Here is a 23,013-nt window from a genome sequence, read left to right as displayed (position 1 = left end):
TTAGTATTGGTCATGTCATCCTTTTTTGTTAGTAATTTGACAATTAAGTACTATTCAATTTTAACTATTTTATAAAATATAACTAAAATACTGTAAAATTCCCGAGAAAAAAAAATGAATAAAACAGGATTAGGCTAAAATAAAAATTTTGAAACGTAAATGATTAAATTAAAAATAATCATAAACTTTAAGACCCAAAATGCATTTTAATATTTAAAAATAAAAAAATAAAAAATTTGACTAAAGATAATAAAGAATAGGAAAAAAAAAAAATTTCTCTAGAGGAGTAATGGTACAGAGTAGAGACACGTCAAAGGGGCGTGAATCGTGAGTGTGAACAAGTAAAGTAGGTGGTGAAAACGAAAAAGGATGGGCAAGGCGATGGCTATGGCTATGGCGATGAGGAGCGTGGGTACAGCCTTTAGAATAGTAGGAAGCAGAAGCATGAGCACCAAAGTCCCTCATTCTCACTATTCCAATCGTCCCATTCCCAAAGGGGTACTCAAAGCCATCAGACCTTCTTCTTCTTCTTCTGAGTTCCGCAAGTTCCTCAACATTCCCGGCACCTCTCGCTCTGAAAACGCCTTGTTGATCTCCAAGTTCCTCAAGCTCTACACTGCCCAGGTCTCTCTCTCTCTCTCTGGAACAATGATTTTTCTGTTAGTAATTTGATTTTTCTTCATATGCCTTGCAACTGTTCGATGAAATTCCCCTTACAAACCGTCTGCAATAATTTATTCACAATTCATTAAGTGTCATTTAAATTAACGCCCATTTTCATTTTTCTTACTCTCCTCCATTCAAATGAATTGGGTTTTCCATTGAGTATAGTAATTTAAATTTTCTTCATATGCCTTGCAACTGTTTGATGAGATTTCCCTTACAAACTGTCCGCAATCATTCACTCACAATTCATTAATTACCGTTCAATATTCTTTTTTCTTTACTCTTCTCCATTGAAATGAATTGGGTTTTTTTTAGTTTTCATAAATGATGTCACTTTTGTGTTAGTGCTGCCTATGTTTATGTCCTATGTTATGGTTGTGCAACCAGGTTGCACAGCGTTTGTGTGTTAAACAATTAAGCATGTGGGAATTAACTAGTTGGTCAGAGGGTTGGTAGTTAGTTAGCCAAGTTGTTAGCCAATCTTGGCCTTTGTGTGTCAAGGTACTCGACTAGTATAAAAAGCTGGAATGTAATTGTAATCATTCATTCAGAATGTTAACCAAATTATTTTCCTAACTCTTTTCTTTTCTCTCAGTTCTCCCTCTCTTCTCCTGGAGATCTGGCTACCTTGAATTAGTCATACAAATTTCTAACCACAAGCAATTAGGTTCTTAACAACTGATATTAGAGCAGTGAGATTATGCCATGGCTGAAGGAACTCAAGTTGCACAGATGAATGAAGCCATCATTGACCTGAGACAAACTCAGGATCATCATACTAGAACCCTGAAGGTCCTAACTCAGCAAGTAGGCCAGATCAATGAGGCCATGAAGAGTCTAATTGAAGCACAAGAAAGGAGACAAGAACCAGCTTGAGGGCAAGGACCTGCAATGGATGTATATATACTCCCTCCGCCCCAAATATTTAGTCATCTATTCTGTTGTTAATAAATAAATTTCCTAACTTTCCCTTTATTTTAATTAACAAAAACCTAATGCCCCTCTTTTATTAGAGTTGAATTCAATTAGGCTAGTTTTGGAATCTCGTACCTTTTTATTTAAAAGACACTGCATTAATGATATTCCTTTAAAAATTTGGATTTTCTATAAGTGACAAATAATCTGGGACGGAAGGAGTATATATATATATACACACACTAATATTTTAAAGCTAGAGTAGTCATAATTTATAAGTAAATTATGAACAAAATTATTTACTTGGTGTATATATAGAACTTATCAATTTTTAAATTCCAAAAGTTATCTAATTTGATTCTAGACATGTCCCAAAAAAAATGGTGCACTGCCTATTTGTGTGAGACCTTATAGGTATCCATATTATTAGAAGAATGAGATCAAAATAAATGTGAAGCTATTGTTAGATGCAGGGTCCATTAGAGCTAGTCAAAGTCCATTCTCCTCACCTGTTCTTTTGGTTAGGAAGGATGATGGTAGCTGGAGAATGTGTGCGGATCATAGGGCTTTGAAAAAAGAGAATAAAAGGTATATATCCAATTCTTGTAGTAGATAAGTTGGAGGGGGCAAGGATCTTCTCCAAACTTGACTTGAGGTCAGGTTATTATTAAATAAGGATGAGCAAGGAGGACATTCCAAAGAGAGAACTTAGGATTCATGACTGACACTAAAAAAAGGGCAGGGTCTTCTTTCTGAGGACACTATGAGTTCCTAGTGATGCCCTTTGGATTAACAAATGCCCCATCAACCATTCAAGCCCTTTTGAAGAAGGTTTTTTCTTGTGTTTCTATGACATAATTGTGTTTAGCAAGACCCTTGCAGAGCATTCGAAGCACTTAAGAGTTGTCATGGAGGTCATGCAAAAGAATTAGCTTTATGCCAAGAAGTCTAAGTGTAAATTTAGGTGCCAAGAAGTTAAGTATCTTGGCTAGATTTTCTTAGGGCAGGGAGTGAAGGCAGATCCCAATAATTTAACAAGTGTTTAGTTAAGTATTTGTGTTGTTAACAGGTGTTGTATGTGTAAAATGATTGGGAATGGGTGGGCCACCTGCTAACTCTCTGTCCTTTTGCCTCTGATTTATGGTCCTTTTTATTTAGCTTGTTTGGAATTTCCTGGGTTATGCCTAAACAAGTGTTTGAGCTGCTTGCTTGTTGGTTTAGAGGTGTTGGGTGACATAGGTCAGCATCTGCTTGGGATGTTATTCCGCATTTTATTATGTAGAACATATGGTGAGAACGGAATAACAGAATCTTCAAAGGGGAGGAGCGTTCTATCATCGAGTTGAAGCACATTTTCCTTATTTCTTGTTTGAATGGAGGACTGCTTTGAGTGGTCTTGACATGCCTCTGTTTTAGATTTTGTAGATTTATGTAATTTTGGGTAGACTTTTGCTTTCCTTGTACACATCTGCTTGGGATGTTATTCCGCATTTTATTATGTAGAACATATGGTGAGAACGGAATAACAGAATCTTCAAAGGGGAGGAGCGTTCTATCATCGAGTTGAAGCACATTTTCCTTATTTCTTGTTTGAATGGAGGACTGCTTTGAGTGGTCTTGACATGCCTCTGTTTTAGATTTTGTAGATTTATGTAATTTTGGGTAGACTTTTGCTTTCCTTGTACACATCCTGTGTACCAAGGAATTTGATTCTTTTCTTGTTTTTTTCAATAAAGTTTTTATTTACCGATCAAAAAAAAAAAGTTCCTTGAAGGCCTTGAGGAGCTTTTTAGGTCTCATAGGATACTATAGGAAATTCGTAAGAGGTTTTGGGCAAATTGTAGCCCCATTGACAGCTCTACTAAAGAAGAATGCTTCCATGTGGAGAGATCAAGCATAAGAGCCCTTCAACAAACTCAAGGAAGTTGTGTCTATTACTCCTGCTTGCCTTGCTATATTTCATCAAGGCATTCACCATTGAGTGTGATGCCTATGGCCAAGGGCTTGGAGCAGCCTTCATGCAGGAGCAGAGGCTTATAGCTCCTTGAAGATTGGGTGTACTCTAGGTTTCAGCCTTACAGGCAAAAATCTTTGGGCCTAAGAGGGCATTTGAATTTGTCCCCTAGGTTCTTTGGTTCTTTCTAGGTAATCCAAAGAATTGGAGAGGTAGCCTACAAGTTGGATCTGCCCCCCAATTCACGGATTCATCTTGTGTTTCATTTTTTCTTTTTTGATAGGTAAGAATAATTTTATTGAAAAGAGACTACTTCATGACGAAAGATGTGAAGTACCCTTAAGAATTACAATCGGAAAAAATATTTACATATGAATTGACTTTATGAAATTTTGAACAAAAATAAGACCCAAAGCAAAGGACCACTCATAAAGAGAACTAATGAAAGATGCTAACAATTGAGTTGATGTGGAGTGACATTCACTCCACATCTTCAAAGTATGTTGATTTGTTTCCCTCTAGATAGTCCATAAGCCATAGCACACATAAAGGAACAAGGTTCCAAACAGCTGAAAAAAGATTAGATCCCCTAATCCGCCATCCACATAATGAATCAAGAACCTTCTCCGGTAATACCCATTGAATCCCAAACATTTGAAAAACATGACTCCATAAGTCAAAAGCCACACTACAATGTATCAAAAGGTGGACCTCAGTCTTCCCATTGCATCGACACATACAACACCAACTGACCATTGCATAACCCCTCTTAATAAGGTTATCACAAGTAAGAATTTTCCCCTAAGCCGCTGTCCACACAACAAAAGGAAACTCTACGAGGAGCCTTAACCCTCCATATGGCTTTCCAAGGGAAAGACATAGAAGATGAACCCCGAAGGTCTCATAAAAAGATCTCACAGTGAAATCCCCATTTCTCCTTAGTTTACATCTCATCTGATCTTCCCCTTCCCTAGTGGGAATATAAGATTCTAGCAAATGGAGGAATGAATCCACCCCATAAATCTCCCAGTCATTAATATTTCTCATGAATCCCGCACTCAAATTCCTCTTCCCCCACCTCCTGTCTCTCCAACAAAGATTCCACAGATGCATCCTTATCCAATGCAGTTTCAAATAGCACCTCCCGTGTTTCATGTGTCATGCCTCAAGCCTGAGTTGGGCCAACACAACCCCATACCCACACTGCCTCCTGTTGACAAAGAAGGAGATCTGTCAACTGAGCTTATTGCCATCTTGCAAAGGAGAATGATCAAGCTTGGAAAAGAGGCTGCAATTGAGGTGTTAGTTCAATGGCAAGGTGTTTCTAAAGAAGATGATACCTAGGAATTGCTCCACAGATTGGGGCTTTAATTCCCTCACCTTGTGGGCTAGGTGCTTGGAAGGGGAGGGGTATGTTAAGCATCTAGAGCAAGACTAACACATGTGCTGCTTATGTCCTAGTTACGTTGTGCAACCGGGTTGTTTTATAAGAGCATGTGTGCGAAGAGATTAGCTATGCCAAGCATAAAAATTCTAGCATGTGATTAAATAATTATGCATGTGTTTTAAACAATTAAGCATGTGTAAATTAACTAGTTGGTTAAGGGCTGCTAGTTACTGCTTAGTTGGCAATTAGTTAGCCAAGTTGCTAGCCAGTCTTGGCCCTTGTGTGTCAAGACACTTGACTAAGCCTTAGTATAAAAGCTGGAATGTAATTGTAATCATTCATTCAGAATATTAAGCAAAGTCTTTTCCTAACTTCTTATCTTTCTCTCAATTCTTCCTCTTTTCTCTTGTAAGCCTGGCTACCTTGAATTAGCCACACAAATTTCTAACTACAAGCAATTAGGTCCTTAACATTATGCCTGTGTGACGTAGGACAAGGGGGAACAAACAAAATCTGATTTAGAACTGTTGGGGCAGATCTGGTAGCACTTGAGCTTTGAGGGTTTAGGGTTAGGTTTTGGTGGGGAAAAGGCTGGAAAATAAGAGGGATAATAGGGTTTCCAAAGGGTACAAGGATTAGTAGGGTTTGGGAATGAAACAAAGGAGAGCTGTGAACAGAGATACGTGAACTGTAAATCACACCTAGACTCCTAAGCATCACACCTAGGGTTCCTTGGCATCACACCTCGGAGAAGGTTGCATCACACAAACCACAAAGAAAGCTTCATATCTCTTAAATTCTGAAAACATTAATCTTCTCAATAGAAAGCATTACAACTCTTTAAATAGAAGTCTAATATCTATTCCTAATTGAACTAGGATTTCTTAAAACGCTACTAAGACTTGAACTGTTTGCTACTAAGCCCAACTAAATAGCCAAACTTAAATAAAACACAAAAGAAGTTCTAATGAACTGTTTGCACAGCCCATTCTAAAATATTATGAAATTACAAAATTGCCCTTGATACATAAAATCAAATAAAATATAATGAATATGTTTTCCCATTGCCTCCTGCATCACTATGTTATCATAAAACTTTAACACTTCGTATTTTATTTTTTCCCATTGACTGAGTTTATTTGAGATACAAATACATATGGCCAATCCTAATTAGATGAAAAGTATCCTCAATGCTGACCTGAGTTTAATTGGGACTAATGCCAATGAGGCTCTGTCTCAAATGGCATGTCCTCCTATTGTAAAGTGAAAGGTGGAGGATGAAGTTGTGGGTTCAAGACCTACCGGATGTGTGTAATTATTTTTAAAAATATATATTAATTGGGACCAAGGTTAAGGAGTGAGTTGGATTTCAGCTTCATATGTGCCCAATCTATCATGGGATTAAAGTACTCCTTTTTGGGTGGGCTTGGGGCTCAGGCTATAGGGCTTTTATCCATTCCCTGTCTCAACTTACATAACAAAAAAGGTGAGAGAATCAATTTCATTTACGATGTTTTTACTTCATTTGCAGCTGTTTACTTTTTTCCTTTCTCTACATGTTCAGTGATATTGTGATCTGGAATCTTCTTGATTTGCATTTTCTAGCATGGTAAATAGGCATTCAGTGATGTTGTAATGTGGAATCTTCTTGATTTGCAACGTATAACATGGTTAATAGGCATTCAGTCGCTACACTTTCTGTTTGGGATCAATCTTGTTAGTTGTTATAACCTCCTAATTCCAGTGACCAACTTGTCAACTGACAGAACACATAAAGCAATCATTACAAAATAAATAAACAAATAATTACCATAAAAGAAAATTCAGAACAAGTGATGAGGTTTTTGTTTATGAAGTCCCTGAACAGCATTGCCAAATGGTGATTGTCTAAACCGAATTAAAGATTTGTTTGAAAATGTAGTTGACCCATTGTTTTCCTTGTTATCTTTGCTGAATGGTGAAAAGGCTTGCATCCCATACCATTTTAGTCTATTCTTCTACGAGTAACACATTATTATTTATTTATTAAAACAATGAATTTGATTGTCTTTGGTGGCTTGACATAGCTATTTTACCTATGTAGAGCCCTGGGATAAAAAAGGACAAAATTTGGGAGGATAACTTGAATAAATTATTACATGGGAAAGACAGAGCTGGGTTACCAGAGATTGCTAAATTGCTGTCTCCACAATTCAACCAACAAGGAGGCATGAACTCAGAGTCAAAAACTGATGACAACAAACACCAAAGGGGCTCAAAAGCAAAAGGAAGGAAGAAGAAGTAGGACACTATTCCAGCATTTTCTGCATGGACTCGAAGAGTTGAATCTTTTGAATGCTTATGTTCCTATCCAGATTCTTGTCTATTGCATTTGAACATTGGTTACAATCCTCTTTCTTGAGCATCTTTATTCAATTCCATAATATTAACTAGCACATGTTTTATGTACACCAGTTTATGTGTCAGATGTAGGATAATCGTTTAAGGTAATCCTGTGGAGATGCTTAGAATTCTTAGCCAGGTTAAGTTGAGAACTCCAAGAGCTTGGGCTATAAATTTTTACTTGCTGAGTTTATGGCATTAGAGGTTGGACCTTGATTGAATGACGAGTGTCCTCTGCCTATACAATGTGTAGCAGGTTTATGTTTGGGAATCTACATTTTCAAAAATTGAGGGTAAGGTTGTCTACCAACTACATCTTCTAGACCTTGCAAAAGCAGGGGCCTAGAGCACTGTGTACAACCTTTGAGTTCGTGACATTACTTGGTTGACATAGTTTGATTATGGATATAATTATTCTTTGTGAAAGGATTTATTTGTTTTTGTGTTTTCAATCTTCTTGCCAAAGATGCAACTTTATCTTATTTTCCCTCTCTTATGGTCCGTTTGAATTGAGGGGGAGAGAGGGGCAGTAGAGGGAAGTGAGTAGAGTTGGCATATTTTCAGCCAACTCTGCTCTATTCCTCTATAGTCCCCTTCCCTATCTCTTTAATTCAAACAAACCATTATAATCTTGTACCTTTTTTTTGGGTTCATGGATTCAAATGTCATTAAAACCAGTGGCAATAGGCAAATAGCTATACCCCTGACCCTTTGAACGTCTCCTATCTTTTTAGTTTGCACTTGTGGAAGCCTCTGTTTATAGTGCTCTCAAAATGCATGTACTGTATATATTGGGAAAAAAATATTAAAAATAGAAAAATAAAATAAATTAAAAAAAGGCCATCTCCATTGGCTTTATATGCGTGCGAGAACCTTCGTAATGATCAAGGTTGATGAACAATTTGTTTAGCAAAAAAGGGTTGATGGGCAGTTTAAGGATTTGTTTAACGAAACCATTTAGTGATCTTAATAAGTCCAATGACATAAGTGAAAGTAAAGTTACATTTATTATAACTTGTCACACTTTGGAAAGTTGTGTTTTTAACATTATTTATCAGTAATTGTATGACTTTTATATATATATATATATATATATATATATATGTATATATATAGCTTCAATACTTTTGTTGGTTATATTAAGTTACTATCAGCTCTAATAGTCTCGCGTTTTTTAATGAATGGGTGAAGAGACATGGTACACAAATTTTCTAATAAATCTCAAAGTGATTATAGAAGATTCAACCAAATACATATATATATATATATATATATATATATATATATATATGGAACTTTGATACTCTTTTTTTTTTTTTTTTTGAAGAAAGACCTTGCATTTCAATTAAGGGAGGCTGTTCAAATCAGCCTAGAGTACATTAATAATATCTGGTAGTACGTCTTTCATCTAGACATGTAAAAGAGGGGAAGAAACTGCTCGTCTTGCAATTGGTTATATGAAGTTGCTAGCAACTTTAATAATATGAGTTTTATCATGAAAGAAGGAGTGAAGCATGGTAGACAGATTTTAACCTAATAGACATTGAGAATGAAAAATCTTAATTTAGCCTTAGTCAACTTGAAGATTGGCCAAGTAGACTTTGATTGTTAAGTTAGTAGACTAGTGGAAGAAAAAAAAGTGAAAAATGGTAGAGTAACAACTCCAAAGTTTGTATACCTAATTCAAGGGATAAAAAGGGTATTTATAGGTGTGTGAGGAGCTGATTTTGGGCCTTTAGACTAGAAAACCCATTTTTCAAGATTTGTCAGCTAGTCGTCCCTTCAATTGTGATGATATATTGTGGGGCATAATAAATGTTGATATGAAAGGAGTTAGAGAAAACTGTTTTTAAGGATAATTTTAATTATAATGGGCAAACAATTGAGGTAATGAATCTGTAAGTAAATAACCAAGTCAATCAAACTTATTCCACTTGCCCAAAATAAGAAAAGAAAAGAAATCATGGTTATCATGTTAGAATCCCATGGTTTTTGATACTTAAAATCGGAAAAAGAGAATGAATAGGAAGCAGGAATGATTGCATTTTTTTTTTTTTTTCAATTTGCATTATTATTATTATTATTTATTATCAAGGAAAATTAATAATGGAGAAAAATATTTTTAAAAAGAAAGAAAAAAAAGGTGGTTGAAGAAGTACCCTGAAGAAGGTCGGGTTTGGTCTGGGCCTGAGTCATGCGGGCCCAGCTCAAATTTTAAATTTAAATTGAAATGAAGAACACTTGTCTCTGTGGTGTGAGAGAGAGAGAGAGAGAGAGAGAGAGAGAGAGAGAGGGTTTAGGGTTTTAGAAAGAAAGGAGCAGTGGGCAGTGACAGTCTCAGAGAAATGGCATCATCATCATCGCGTTGGAGGGCAGTGTTTGGGGGAACTACGACGCTTATGAGCGCCGCAAAAGAAAAAGCAAAGACGACGACTACCAAAGCTCGTTCCAACATCGGCATTCAGAAGGTGCTTCAGATCTCTCCTCAACTCGGCAAATTCCTCGATGGTGCCACCGAGTCCTCTCGCACCCACGCCGTCAAGAAGGTCTGGGAACACATCAAGCTCCAACACCTCCAGGTCTCTCCCTCTCCCTTTTCTATAATCATTTACATGTTATGAGTTTTTAATTTTTTAGACTCTTTTTCTATTGATTGTTCAAATCTTTATCTTTAACAAGTAATAATGATAAACTTGTGGAAATATGATAAACCCATATAAATTATTTTAGTAAATGGCCATTGTTTACTTTGTTCTAACAGTTTCTCCCTCCCTATTGATGTTTGTGATGCTTGGAGGAAAGACTCTGTGTTTGTTTATGCTCTTTTTAATAAAGACTCTGTTTAGGTTCATGAATGGTTGGAACATAATTTGAGAAGATCCGTGAGCTCGGCCAACACACAGAGGAACTCTTAAGCTGTTAAATTGTCTCACTTTATAATGATTCACAGATATACACTTCACTTGTCTCTACTTCTGCTTATCAGTGGCTTTATTTTTAGATTTGTATCTAGTGTTTATCACCATGGCCTACAACATTTGTTTCTTGTCGATTCTTTAGTGTTTGTTATTGTCATATCTAATGCATGACAAGCTATGGTGTTTTGCAGAACCCTGCAAACAGAAAGGAAATCTTTTGTGATGAGAAGCTGAAGTCCATTTTCGATGGGAAAGAGAAGGTTCAGTTCCAAGAAATCGCCAAGTTCCTGTCCAACCATTTTGTGAAGTCCAGTTAATGCTTGCCCTTCTGATGCTCTCTATATCATTGTCTAGTAGTGACTTGAAAGATCTTTTTGTTTCTTCATTTTGCTAACCTGTGGAGCTCTGTTTAGAAAACCCAGTTTGACTTACAATTGGGGAAATGATGTGGGAAAATGTGTGATAGGTCTTGTATGTAAAGGAATCTTGGGTTCACTCTGGTGGCATTTTGGTTGGTTAACCATGAAAGCTCTATGAATGGAAAAAACTTTATTTGTTCTTCTCTACTATCTTTAGACTGATATTGTGTGATGCCGGATTAACTTGTCACTAGAATTGTTTATATACATTGTTTAAGGATACTTCACATTTAACTCAGAATCATCAAACAAGTGAGGAAAGGTTTATGAAAGGCTAGACAAACAAATCACAATCACCTTCACTGGATCAAATCCCTGCAAAAACAGTCACCCTTCAAAAGCCTTTAAACAGTGTATATAAACCATTCTAGGGACTTCCTATTTGAACCTCAACTCACACCCGTTCACCCTTCAAAAGCATCAAACACTACACTACAGTTTCAAAGCCTCAGAATTAGGATGTCCTTTAATGCCATTAATCCAAATCTGAGTTCATTCATGTTTCATAATATGCTTGATTAACCCCTCACTTCTCCCAACTCCATGAACCCAGGCATTTCTATCAATCCATAGAAAGCACCGACGCGGCATCCGGCGTCCGACATGCCGACTCTCCCCTTCTTTTTTTTTTTTTTGATTCGCGCTGATTTGGCCAGATTCGAGTTGATTTGGGTGGAAACGGCAACCGATACGGCCGAAATGGCCATTGAAACATACCGATTCCGGCTGAAACAGCCGTTGAAATAAGCAGCAGCTGCCATTCTTTTGCTTCATGTGGCCTTGTGAGAGGAAAAAAAAAAAAAAAAGAAGAAGAAGAAGGAAGAAGAAGATGAGAAGATACAAAAAAAATGGATAGAAGGAGAATAAAGGTATGTAACAAAAGAATATAAATTAAGTAGGTGGAAAAGTCAATTATTTAATGTGGGTGAGCTCGGGAATTGGAAGATGAGTAAAAGAACCTTCTTGAAATGTGGTTTTTTGTTTACAATTACAAAAAATATTGATTTTATTAAAAACAAATCATAAATAATTGTTTTTTAATAATAAATTCCACCATTTATTTGAATTTTTTTATATAAAAATATTAAATTCACTATATAAAAATATTTTTAATAATTTTTTAATCGTTGCACCCGCACCCAAATCCGAAAACACACCTGTGCTTCATAGGTTATTCATGGAAAACAATTGTATCATTGATTATGGTTTCTTGATTCTGATGAACTTGATTTTGCTATCCTAATCCCCTAGCTTCCCATTAAACAATTCTGGTTATTAATGGTATTATTGATTATAGTTTCTTGATTTTGATGAACTTGATTTTGTTATCCTCATCCCCTAGCTTCTCCCATTAAAGAAATCTGGTTATTGAGCTGCTATTAATCCAAAATATGATAAATTAAGGTTACAATACTGTCTCCAGGGAGTGCAGCCATAATGCCTTTGCATAAACAAATATGAGCCAACTCAGAGAGAGAGAGAGAGAGTAACAAAATTGTCGTTGATAACTTTAATTCCATATACAACTACTGCGGGTGGTTGGTGGTAGAGCCACTATGAATAGTGGTCGTAAAGGGGAGAGAGAGAGAGAGAGAGTGAAATTGAAATAAATTACTTTGTTTTCCTTTTTGATGATGCTCAATTGAAAGGAATCAAGCTTGAGAGAAATTAGAATTGAAATGAATTTGTGTGGGTGAAAATGAAATTGAAAGAAATTATTGAAAGTTTGGGGGTCTTGTTCAAATTTTGGAAATTTAGAATTTTATAAGAGTTCAGGTCAAAATGTAATTTTGGAAAGTTTTAGGGTTTGTTTGGTTGGAAGAGTGAAAAAGTGGGAGGATGGAAAAATGGGAGGATAGAAAAGATTTGGTTTTCCCTTATGTGTGTTTGGTTGGAGGGATGGAAAGGTGAAAGGGTAGAAAACTTTCTTGTTTGGCTGAAGAGAAAAAGGAAAGGATGGAAAATATAGTTTATATAAATTGACTATTATGTCCTTGTTATATAATATATAAGAAATAGATATATTTACACTCATTTAATAATATAAAAATTAACACAAATACATGTAAATTTATATTAATTCTTTTATTATTATAATAATTTAAAATTTATGGCTCTTGCTTATTACCTAGGAAGACAATTTCAACCAAAAAAAATAAAAAATAAAAAACAAAACGGAATGACATAACAAACAACTATTGATTTGCACTTTTTGTGTCTATTGTTTAGTTATATTATATACATGTTGTGTGAAGACTTCTGGGAATAATGGAAAAAATATAATAATAATAATTCATAGGTGAGATGAATAAAGTGAGGGTATTTGTGTAAAATACATTATTCAACACTTTTTCTTCTCCATTTTCCTCTCAAATTGGGAGGATAAAAAATTGTGGCATCGGAGGGAAAATTTTCCTCCCCATTTTCTGTCTCTCTTGTTTTCTCTCCTGAACCAAACAGTGAAAAATGTCATTTTTCACCATATTTTTCTCTCCCTATTTTCCATCCTCCCTGTTTTCACCCCAACCAAACAAACTCTTAAGGACAAAATATAATTTTGAAGAAGTTTGGGGATCAAAGTGTAATTTTGGGAAAGGTTTATATGCTGGTGGGCTTTTCAGTTTATTTATTTTTAAGTTGGGCTCGAGAGGAAAATTTGATTTTGGGTTTGGCAAGATTTCAGGTTGGGCCTAAATTTTGATGTGGGCTTGACATACTTTGTTTAATAAAAAGTTGTGTGTGGGCTAACTTATTAATGGGCTAAAGTTTTTTTTTGGTTGTAGTTGCTGTGTTCGTGTGAGCTTGTTTTGAAATTTGAATTTAATGTTAGTCTTGGTTTAGTTTGGATTGGGCTTAATCTCTTTGTGCTTGTTGGGTTTAAAATAATGGGTTTCATATTGGATTTTTTTTATATTTTTTATTTTTTAAATCTAGATAGGATACCATTTAAATTATGTGTCCACTGTATGATAATTGTTTTTTATTATGAGGATAAAAAACAGCAATTAATTTACAACGTAAACGGCAAACTTCGATATTTTATTGAAAATTCTGGTGTCACAAATTAGTGCACAATTTTGTTCACAACTCGCTTATGTGGCGAGTTGTGGTTGGTGAAAGGGTGACCAAGTTGTGGTTGGTAGAAGAGTGACTCACCATTACCCCTCCACCAACTACAACTCGCCACATGGGCGAGTTATGAGTAAAATTGTGCACTAATTTGTGGGACAAGAACTTCTCTATTTTATTTGCCAACAAAAGACTTGCCAAGTAAGTTTTTTTCCTTTTTTTTTTGGATGGAAACTTGCCAGGTAAGTTTTTCTTTTGATGGAAACTCTCTTGCCGCCAGGTAAGTTAATTGGACTTGAACAGTGCTGGGAAAGAATATATATAGTCTATAGAAGGGGGGCGCGTGAAAGTGAATAAAATAGGGCGCGCGTGGAGGAGTGAAAGAGAAATGTAAACCGAGGCTTGGGAATCGGACAAGTCTAGTTCGTGATCGTTGATTATTATAAGATTTTTTTTCATTTTTAGGTAATAGGAGTTTTGCGGTGGTGGTGTTTGGTTACGAGGGTAAAGGCGTCCTGTATCTGTAATAGCAGAAGATGACGACGACGACGACGACGACGACGACAGTGGTGTTAGACGAGGAAGACGAGAACTTAGCTCACTTCCTCGAATCCGAGGTTCTTTCTGTCTCCGACCAGGTTTGTCTTTTCCCTTTTCCTTGAAATTGATTTCCTTTTCTCAACAAAATTTCGAATTCCCATTTGGAATTTGTATTTCAGGAAGATGGGAAAACAGTAGAGGAAGAGCCAAACGCAAAAAGAGCGAAGCTTGTTGATAAAGATAAGGAGGAGGAGGAGGACGACAACAACAACAACAACAAGCGAAACAACGTTGTTCCAAAGAGGATAGAGAGTGGGATTTTCAGCAAAGTCCCATCAGAACTCTTTCCTCACATCCTTAAATTCCTGTCTTCCGAGGTTTTTACTATTAACAAAATCTTCATTTCTTTATTTATTTATTATGATTATTAATATAAATTTGGTTGCTTTATTTATTTGGGTTTGTTCAGGATCTTGTAGCTTGCTCACTTGTCTGCCGTTTCTTGAATTATGCGGCATCTGATGAGTTTTTGTGGCGTCGCTTGTCAGTATTCTTTCATTTCCTTTCTTCTTCATTTCTTATTCTGCTGCTATATATATATATTGTAAAAGTTTGCATGAGTTTGTTTTTTGTCGCGAAACTATTGAAAGCATTACACTTTCTTGTCTAACTACAAAGTAAGACACTATGTTTTGGCATTGGAGAATGGAAATTACTAAAATTTACATAACCTTTACAAACAAATCCCCCCACCCCCAACTATTGAATTATAAAGAAAAAAAATTGACAAGGCAACGAATGCAATTGATGGATATTAATTGAGAGAGCAGTCAATGGGATTAATAACATTTTAATGGCTATATAGTAAAACTTGTAGTATCCATCGCCCTTAGGTAATCTGACATGTTTAACTTCGATTATATATATAAAGATACACTAGGTGGATAGGTGGCACGAAAGAGTTGGTCACACGTTGCACCTTATTGCAATGGCGAGTGCCTTCCACCAAAAGCCACATGTCTTTAAGTTTTGGGTCCAAGAGTCAGTCTTTTTTAAAAAAAAAAAAAAAAAAAAGGTAAGGTTGTCTACTAATCATCACTCCCAAACCTCAAAAAAAGTTGGAGCTTTGTGCATTGGGTATGAGTACAAATTTTTTAGTTTAGGGATGAAAAAAAGAATTTTTTTCCCCCCAAGTTCTATAACCTTTTTGATGCTTATGAACAAAAAAAGAATTTTTTAAAGTTTAGGGATGAAAAGAGGTTTTTTTTTCAAGTTCTATAACATTTTTTATGGTTAGGAACAGAAAAAGAACTTTTTTATTATATTTTTTTTTAGAAACATAATTTTTTAAAGATTAGGGATGAAAAAAGATTTTTTTTTCCATTTTCTATAATGTTTTCAATAGTTAGGAACAAAAAAAAAAATGAAAATTTTTAAAGTTTAGGGACAAAAAATGAACTTTATACTATATGAACTTTGGGGATGTAAGCAGTATTTTTTCCTGTATATATTTGAACTACCAATGTTTCTTTCTTTTGTTTCTCCTGTTAAATGTTGCTTATGGCTCTGGATGTAATTCGTCTATAGCAAGTCACTGGTGTGTAGGGTGCCTTAATCTTTAATTATATGGCTTCAATGTACACTTTCTTCTTCACCTATATTCTTTACTATATGTAAATTTGTTGTTTTACAGAAATGTTATGAAATGTTTAGGTTTTTTTTTGATAGGTAATAAGACTTTTATTGAAAAAAATTGAACATCATGTTCATGATGGTGAACACTTTGAACACTTTGAACAATGAAACAAATACAAGAAGATCAAGAACTAAAGGAAATATTAGTTTGATTTTTTTTTTTTTTTTGGTTCGTAGGTAATACTTGAATGTGTATCTAAGCTAGTTCATCCAACATGAGTGCAGGTACTGTATGAGATGGGGTCTGTTGCCCCCTACAAAAAAGTTACGGCAATGTCCTTGGAAACAGCTTTATATTCAGGTACTCTTAGTTCTGGCCACTATTCTCCTCTCCTCTCCATCCAAACATACATATAGTTGAAGCTATGAGCTATAGTTAATTGATGCTTACTTTTTTTTTTTTTTTTCCCTTTCTTCAGCGCGATGAAGAGGACATGATTGAACTTGTTAGAGATTGCCAACCTGAGTTTAAAGAGTACTACATTCAAATGCAAGCGGCCAAGAGAAGCCAAGCACCTCTTCCTTCACAGGTAACACTTACTGCCTGTCACCTTTTCTATGGGGTAATGTGGAGAGACAAAAAATACCCGGTTCCCATTCCTATCAGCCTCCACTGTACATTGTAGATTTTTATGGTGCTTGAAATCTATGGATTTTTTTTGAGAATTTCTCTGTATCTGTAGGATTTATTTGCTGATATTTATCTTTTTATAATTTATAAAGTTTTGGTAAATTAGTTACATGCACCCAATGGGTTTTGAACCCAGGATCTCACTCCCCATCCTTTCTTATGGGAGGAGGAAGTTCAATTTGAGCCAAAGTTCATTGGCGTTTTCGCGTTTTGTTCTTTATTTATTATTTGCCACGTAGTCTGTTTAATGGGCAACTGGAGTCTCTCTTTTTTATTTATTTAGTTTTATTTCTTTGAATAAGAACTGGAGACTCTTATTTAAGAGAAACATCTATTGGAAAATTGAGCTTTTGATTCAATGTGCATTCACTCAAATAAACACTATTTCATGCCGCCTCGATATGTCTGTTTTATCTGTGAAGGTGAATGATGACCGAATAATTCTTGATAAGACAGTGGCTGATCAAGTGTCTATGTGGAAAAGCAGCAGGGGCCTGACTGATAAGGTGGTCACTGACCATGCTTGTTCTGGAGAAACATGTTCTTACTACCATATTGGAGATGTATTTATTTGTGAGAAGACTGGACTTGTACACGGTAGAGAACACTTTTCAGGAAATCAACCTTTTTATGTATTGATATATTCAAGTATTTAGCACATGTTTAATGCATGGACTTTGGAGCTTATTGGTTAATTTTTTTATGTTTTATTTTCCAGTCTGTGATGATGCATGCAGAGAAATTGTTATGGATCCCACCGATGAGATTTTGGTCTGTAAAATATCTGGGCATTGTTTTGATAGGCTACTTTCAGCAGCTGAAATGGATCCAGATAATGTGAGTATAAATTTCCTGTATCTTATTTTGCCTCATTCTTGAGTTTAGTCAATTACTTTCAAATCTCAATTGTTTTTCTTGCCATGAAACTTTTCTTTACAAAGTTGGCCCCCCCTGTTAATCAAATTTTAAGATTGTATCAGATGGGTGGAGGATTACTTGTGTTGGACAGAACTAGGGTTCTGTGTTTCAATTTTCTCCTGTAAAATAATCTTGTGAATTTCCGATCCTTTCTTTCCCTTGTGTCCGTAAATGTTCTTGTTCTTATAGTTGATACCATAAATTACATACTTGTCATGGATGAGGTTCAATGATTCTTTGCAGCTAGTTTTATGTAGCTGTATTTCCTAACATGTTTGATTCTGGAATATAATTTATGATATGATGTCTTGTGTTTGGACCATCTTTTTGAATTTTGCACCAACACACCCTAATCTTTTATGCTATTGCACTAAGACCCCTTGAACTTTTTGCCCACTAATTTGGTAGAGTAACTTGGATACTATGCCCAATAGGTCCGTGTTAATTCTTCATCTATTTTCTAACAAAGAGAACACGTGAATCTCACAGAAAGTACACGTGGGTGTCACATGGCCAAGAATGCTGCTCAATTCAATAGCTAGATGCCCTGTTTTCTAGTGCCAAAAACTGGGCATTAAGCCTTCTTATTCATATAGTGTTTGACTGGATCATCAACTTCATGATCAAGTCCGCCATGTTTTCCACCAATTTCTTTGTATGGCTCAACAGTTCAACTTCAACTGGATTGTGGTATGTGGGACCCTTTTGGTAGAAGGTAAGAAGGTTGAAGCACGCTAGCCTAACATATTGTTTATTTATTTCAGCACATGCATTAACTTATCCTTGAAACCTCTTAAAACTCTCAAAATATTTGTTCACTTTTCTGGTAGGATTTCTGGATAACTGACCTGTTTGGCAAGCCATCTCAAACACAAAACTACACATTTTAAACAACATTACACACATTTCCACGCACTTTTTCACTCACACGTATATCAAAAACACCCAAACAACATAACTCAAACTACTCTCCCAAACACCCCCTTGAATCTTCATGGTTTTGCCAAGAGCTTTGTAGCTCAATTGGCACCTCCTTGTGTTTCCAATGGAGACGTCTAAGGTTCAAATCTCCCCACCCCTATTGTAACTATCAAAATTGAACCTTCATGGTTTGAAATTGTATTCCTCCGTAAACTTGTGGAGAATTCCATGACCCCCAACAACAGACCAATGTGTCTGTGTCCCTGTTTATCAAGGATGCAAGAAGTTTGAATCATAAATCATTGTATGTTGGAGACTCCAAAACAATGCATGATAAACAAAGATGTTTGATGCACACATCACCTTGTTACATAAGCACTAGCTACATATCAAATGGGGCATGTTCTGGTCTAACATAATTTTTTTACACTAAAGCAGACATTACATCATCCAAATAATTAGGCATTGCAAACATCCTAATCTATGAGTTTCTCTTATGTAAATTCAATTCTGTAATTCAAAGGCAATGTGAATAAGATGGCTTTTATTATTATTATTACTTTTTTTTTTTTTTTGGGGAAAAGAATAAGAGGGTTATATGCCTGTAGTTGCCTGTAGAAAACAGGCAAGGCCATGACTATTTTCTTGCACAACTTTCATTTATTTACTTTTGTTTTGTGAGCTTCTGTTTAACTTTACATAGTAGATCTGATTTGGGCTTTTGAGATTGTTTTATTTAAGGTTCTCTCTCTCTCTCTCTCTCTCTCCACAAGTTAGCACCAAAATTTTAGTTGCAGGTGCTCTGTCCATTTTCTCCCCATTAGAAAATGGACAGAGCATTGACAGAAGGGCCCTATTTGATACAGTATCAAAGCTGCTGTACCAAATTAGTAAAAAGAAAAAAGTTCAGGGGGTCTTAGTGCAACCCTATAAAATTTTAGGGTTATTAATACAATGTTACCTCATGAATATGAATATCTTTAGCATGCTTCATTTCTTGCCTAGCCAAGTTGAAATGTACAGCAGTTGGTCTACATTTGGTAGAGACAAGCACACAGATAAAACAATTCCATTCATTCTAATACTAGCCTGAGGGAAAGAAAACAGAAACATGCATGCCAATGTGCTATGGCTCAGCTGGCATTTCTTCCTCTCATAACAATGGGATGGAGGGTGAGGTTATGGGTTCAAGGCCCATTGAGTGTGTGTGTAATAGGAAGAGTTTTTTTTGGGGGGGGGGGGGGGGCATGCATTTTTTCTAGTGTTAGTGTCCAAATGATTTTGTTCCTTACAATGATAATAAGTAAATTCTCTGAGCTGCATGATCAGTTGCAATTTGTGGATGGCAATAGTATCTTTTGCCTTTCATGTATCATCATCAAACACACTGATCTGGTTGTTTGATTAGCAGTTTTTCATTAGGGAACTTCTTAGCATGTTTACTTTTGATTCTAATGCTCCAACCTCCCCTTCTTATTTCCAAAAAAAAAAAATTCAGGAACAGGAACAGCAACAATGTGGTGTTACCGATGAAGCAGAGCCATTCATGGGCTCCGGTCGTTTTGGTAATCTCAATCTTCTCTCTTTTATCCCCTTCTATCATCTCTTTTATATGTTTATGATCTTCCGAAACTCTTTCCATATCATCTCATTGTGATGTATATGTGGCAGCACGAGCTTATCTGTTGGGATATAATTGTGCTGATGAAAAGGAGCTGGAAGCTGCTTTGAGGTTTTGCTGAACCAAATACTGCTCATATTCTAGTGGATGCTTTTACTGGCAGCAAGTGTCAAAATTTTACTTTTTGAATGTTCAAGGTTGCTTGATTCAGACTATTATGTTTTATGTAATCTAGTGTTAGATTGAATTACAGAATGTGTTCTTACTTTTATTGCTCTTGTTGCGTATTTGTCTTTGTGTTGTTTTGTTTGCATCGATTCATTAAAAAATTGCAGGTTGGCCTGAGCTCTCAAGTAATATATCTAATTTATACTGGAGATTGTTCTTCTTCTCCTTTGATTTTAATGCACCAAGTCCAATGTAACCTTAATCAAGAATGGAACGAAAATTTTCTCATTGGGGAAGCTGAAGTGAGACCTCACAATGAGAGATTTTAGAGAATTGTCTGAAATTGCATCTAGCAGAAAGATTCCGGAAAAATTTGTAGTTACGACACCATCCTTTATGCTAGATTTTTTGCGACTAGTGTGACTGAGAAACTTCTCCCATTACCAGCCCAAAAAATCTCACCGGAAACTAGCAGCACTGGCAAATGAACACTATTAGTCCAAACAATTTTCAATTTTTCTGCCTCCGACAGTAAAATTGGGTGATTTGATCAATAACAAAATCTAAACCAGAACATGGCAACTTTCTTTTTTTAGGACGTGGCAACTGATTGTCATTAACCAACTGATTTACTAATTTGGCCAAGTGGCCCTATTATTATGTCTATTAGCTTTTATATATATGGTAAGAGCAGTTTGGAATTATGAGTTGGGTTTAAGTTACATCTGGTGTAATTTCATAAGAGTTACACTTTTTTTTTTTGGATCATTAATTATTATTAGATCTAAGGGTGAAAAAACACTCATAGTAATGTCATTATTATTTTCTAAAAATTAGGAATTTAGGTATTAACTCTTCTTATTAAAGGAAAAAAAAAAAAAAAAAAAAACAATATTAATTCCCACTTTCCTCCACATCATCACCTTCTTCCTCTCATCCTCTCTCGTGTCTTTTTTCTTGTAGTATGTACTTTCAGGTCACTACCATTGATTTCTTAACAATATTGTCTTGAGATATTGGAAAATTTTAGAAATAGTCAAAATCGTTTTAGAGAAAAATTGTTGAGGATGAGTATTTCTAAGGATAAAAAGAACTCATGGCCAAAGTCAATTTAAAAAATTAGTGCTCTAACAATGTAACACTATCTCTCAGCCATACCATCATCTCCCACTATGGTCCTTGAATGATCTTAAAAAAGACGGGCTCTCTTACATCAATATATGCAAAGCATCATGATTTATGGCAAAATAGGCTAGTATTTTCTTAGTGTTATTTGTCTTTGTATAATCAACAAACACTCCAAGGACCACCACCTTGGAGTTGAACCTTAATATCCTCTATGATATGGCCCCACAATCTCTAGTGCTTGACATACTCCAAAATAACCTCTGTAGGGGTAAGGGCCCAAGATCATATATTGGGTTTTGGACTTTACCCGGGACAATTAACAAGTCTGAGGAGAGGCAAATGGTTGTTAAGGAATCTCCAGTTAAAGTCTCATAAGCAAGGAATAAATGGAAGATGATCCGAGGAGGAATATCTCAATGGATGCGATGAATGTAGCTCAAATGTATACTCTAGCAATTAGAGGGCCCCTCCAAAAGGCTTTGGCGATAGGAATGTGCCTCATAAACATATGGGAATGAAGGAAACACAAAATATCTAAGGAAAAGCTGCTACCACCACATTAAATGCATTGCAGCTATTTTTCTGACCGCATTTATGTGGAGAAGACCTCTGAATAGTGCTGTCTTGGCTATCACAACTCACAAAATGCTGAAAGGGGGTGTCTGATGGGACAGGCACTCAAGTAGGGATTCAGATGATCAACAAGTGTATGATCAAAATGGCCTAAAAGGGGCTATATAATGTGAGAGACCCTCCATGAGAAGGGGATCGAAAGCAAGGGAGAAAAAAGAGTATAGCAATCTGAACCATTCTGAGATTCTAGAGCGATCATTATATACAGATTTAACCTCCTCGGACTGAAAGTTTATTGATACTAGCATCCTTTATTTGTGTTTGATCGCCATGCAATTCAATACTAACCGTTGTTCAACTCATTAGGACCTAGTTCTTTGACCCATTCTTTACAAATTCATTGTATTGAGCTCATTGAACCAAGACTCTATACGTTTTGGGCTTGAGCCTCAAATTGTGACCCTACAACCTTTATAGTGAAAGTCACGGCAAACCTAAGTAGCTAAATATACAGTCAACATTTCTCTAAATATATATATATATAGTCAACATTTGTCTTACTTCCTTACGATTTGTTTGCACGAGTGCAAGAAGATTATGTGAGAGAGGAAGAAGATGATGGTGTGGAGAGGGAGAGTTAATGCATTTTTTTTTCCTTTGATAAGGAGAGTTACGGCCTAGAGATAGTAATTTGGCCCGCCTCGCTTGATCCGCCTCTCCCCGCTTCACCCCGCGTGGGTTTTCCTTGTCCTGCAAAGGTGGTGGGGCAGGAATGAGGCAAGATTTTAAACCTGCACCATGGGATGGGGTGAGGATGGGTTTACACTTTTTAGATCCACTCCGCCCCATCCCTACCCTCCCTGCGTTAATAAGGGTTAAATTGTAAATTTTTCATATCCTAAAACTCTACTATTTAAACAAATATATCATTAGCTTATTTTATTCTAACTAACGTGGCTCTCTACCTCTTTTTTCTCTCCAGCAAAATTGGAGATAGGAAATTGTTGGGAAATTTAGACCCTGGTTGATAGAATTAACAAGTTTTAAATCCAAATTGTTAATTAGATTTATTATTAATAAAACTTGTTAATTCAAACAAACATCAATA

General features: G+C 35.8%; 3 protein-coding genes across 8 annotated transcripts in view; all 3 read left to right on the top strand.

Annotated features, from left to right (window-relative positions):
* The first annotated feature begins 295 nt into the window (after positions 1–295).
* Positions 296–7,525, top strand: LOC126708934 (uncharacterized). The gene is made up of 2 exons (XM_050408951.1): positions 296–624; positions 7,006–7,525. The coding sequence occupies exons 1-2, from the start codon at positions 370–372 to the stop codon at positions 7,204–7,206; spliced, it is 456 nt and encodes a 151-aa protein (XP_050264908.1). The 5' UTR covers positions 296–369; the 3' UTR covers positions 7,207–7,525.
* Positions 7,526–9,555: 2,030 nt separating this feature from the next.
* LOC126709880 (protein TRI1-like) lies at positions 9,556–10,784 on the top strand. Its single transcript, XM_050410244.1, has 2 exons — positions 9,556–9,883; positions 10,414–10,784. The coding sequence occupies exons 1-2, from the start codon at positions 9,650–9,652 to the stop codon at positions 10,537–10,539; spliced, it is 360 nt and encodes a 119-aa protein (XP_050266201.1). The 5' UTR covers positions 9,556–9,649; the 3' UTR covers positions 10,540–10,784.
* A 3,281-nt stretch (positions 10,785–14,065) lies between these two features.
* The window catches only part of LOC126707910 (F-box protein SKIP31), a 44,167-nt gene continuing 35,219 nt past the window's right edge, over positions 14,066–23,013 (top strand). The window contains exons 1-10 of one of the 6 annotated variants that reach the window (XR_007649162.1): positions 14,081–14,348; positions 14,430–14,627; positions 14,720–14,793; positions 16,171–16,246; positions 16,365–16,475; positions 16,999–17,173; positions 17,295–17,413; positions 17,984–18,209; positions 19,914–19,980; positions 20,087–20,166. Coding sequence is in view for 5 of the 6 variants with exons in the window: in XM_050407647.1 (XP_050263604.1) it covers positions 14,247–14,348; positions 14,430–14,627; positions 14,720–14,793; positions 16,171–16,246; positions 16,365–16,475; positions 16,999–17,173; positions 17,295–17,413; positions 19,914–19,980; positions 20,087–20,157 (993 nt within the window). In the remaining variant the exon portion in view is untranslated. Of the gene's footprint in view, positions 14,349–14,429; positions 14,628–14,719; positions 14,794–16,170; positions 16,247–16,364; positions 16,476–16,998; positions 17,174–17,294; positions 17,414–17,983; positions 18,210–19,913; positions 19,981–20,086; positions 20,442–23,013 lie in introns of those variants that run through there. The other 5 variants (XM_050407647.1, XM_050407648.1, XM_050407651.1 and 2 more) reach the window with 5 other exon arrangements.

Source organism: Quercus robur, chromosome 12 (genome assembly GCF_932294415.1).
Source record: "Quercus robur chromosome 12, dhQueRobu3.1, whole genome shotgun sequence".
NCBI lineage: Eukaryota > Viridiplantae > Streptophyta > Magnoliopsida > Fagales > Fagaceae > Quercus > Quercus robur.
Note: the sequence above shows the minus strand (reverse complement) of the source record. Positions and strands in the feature narration are given on the sequence as shown.

What these genes read in the sequence shown, in the direction of transcription:
- LOC126708934 (XM_050408951.1), top strand. Translation starts at nt 370, where the DNA reads ATGGGCAAGGCGATGGCTATGGCTATGGCGATGAGGAGCGTGGGTACA. An exon ending in TCAAGCTCTACACTGCCCAG is followed by an intron (nt 625 to 7,005) that starts GTCTCTCTCTCT and finishes TTACCTATGTAG; the next exon opens with AGCCCTGGGATAAAAAAGGA.
- LOC126709880 (XM_050410244.1), top strand. Translation starts at nt 9,650, where the DNA reads ATGGCATCATCATCATCGCGTTGGAGGGCAGTGTTTGGGGGAACTACG. An exon ending in TCAAGCTCCAACACCTCCAG is followed by an intron (nt 9,884 to 10,413) that starts GTCTCTCCCTCT and finishes GGTGTTTTGCAG; the next exon opens with AACCCTGCAAACAGAAAGGA.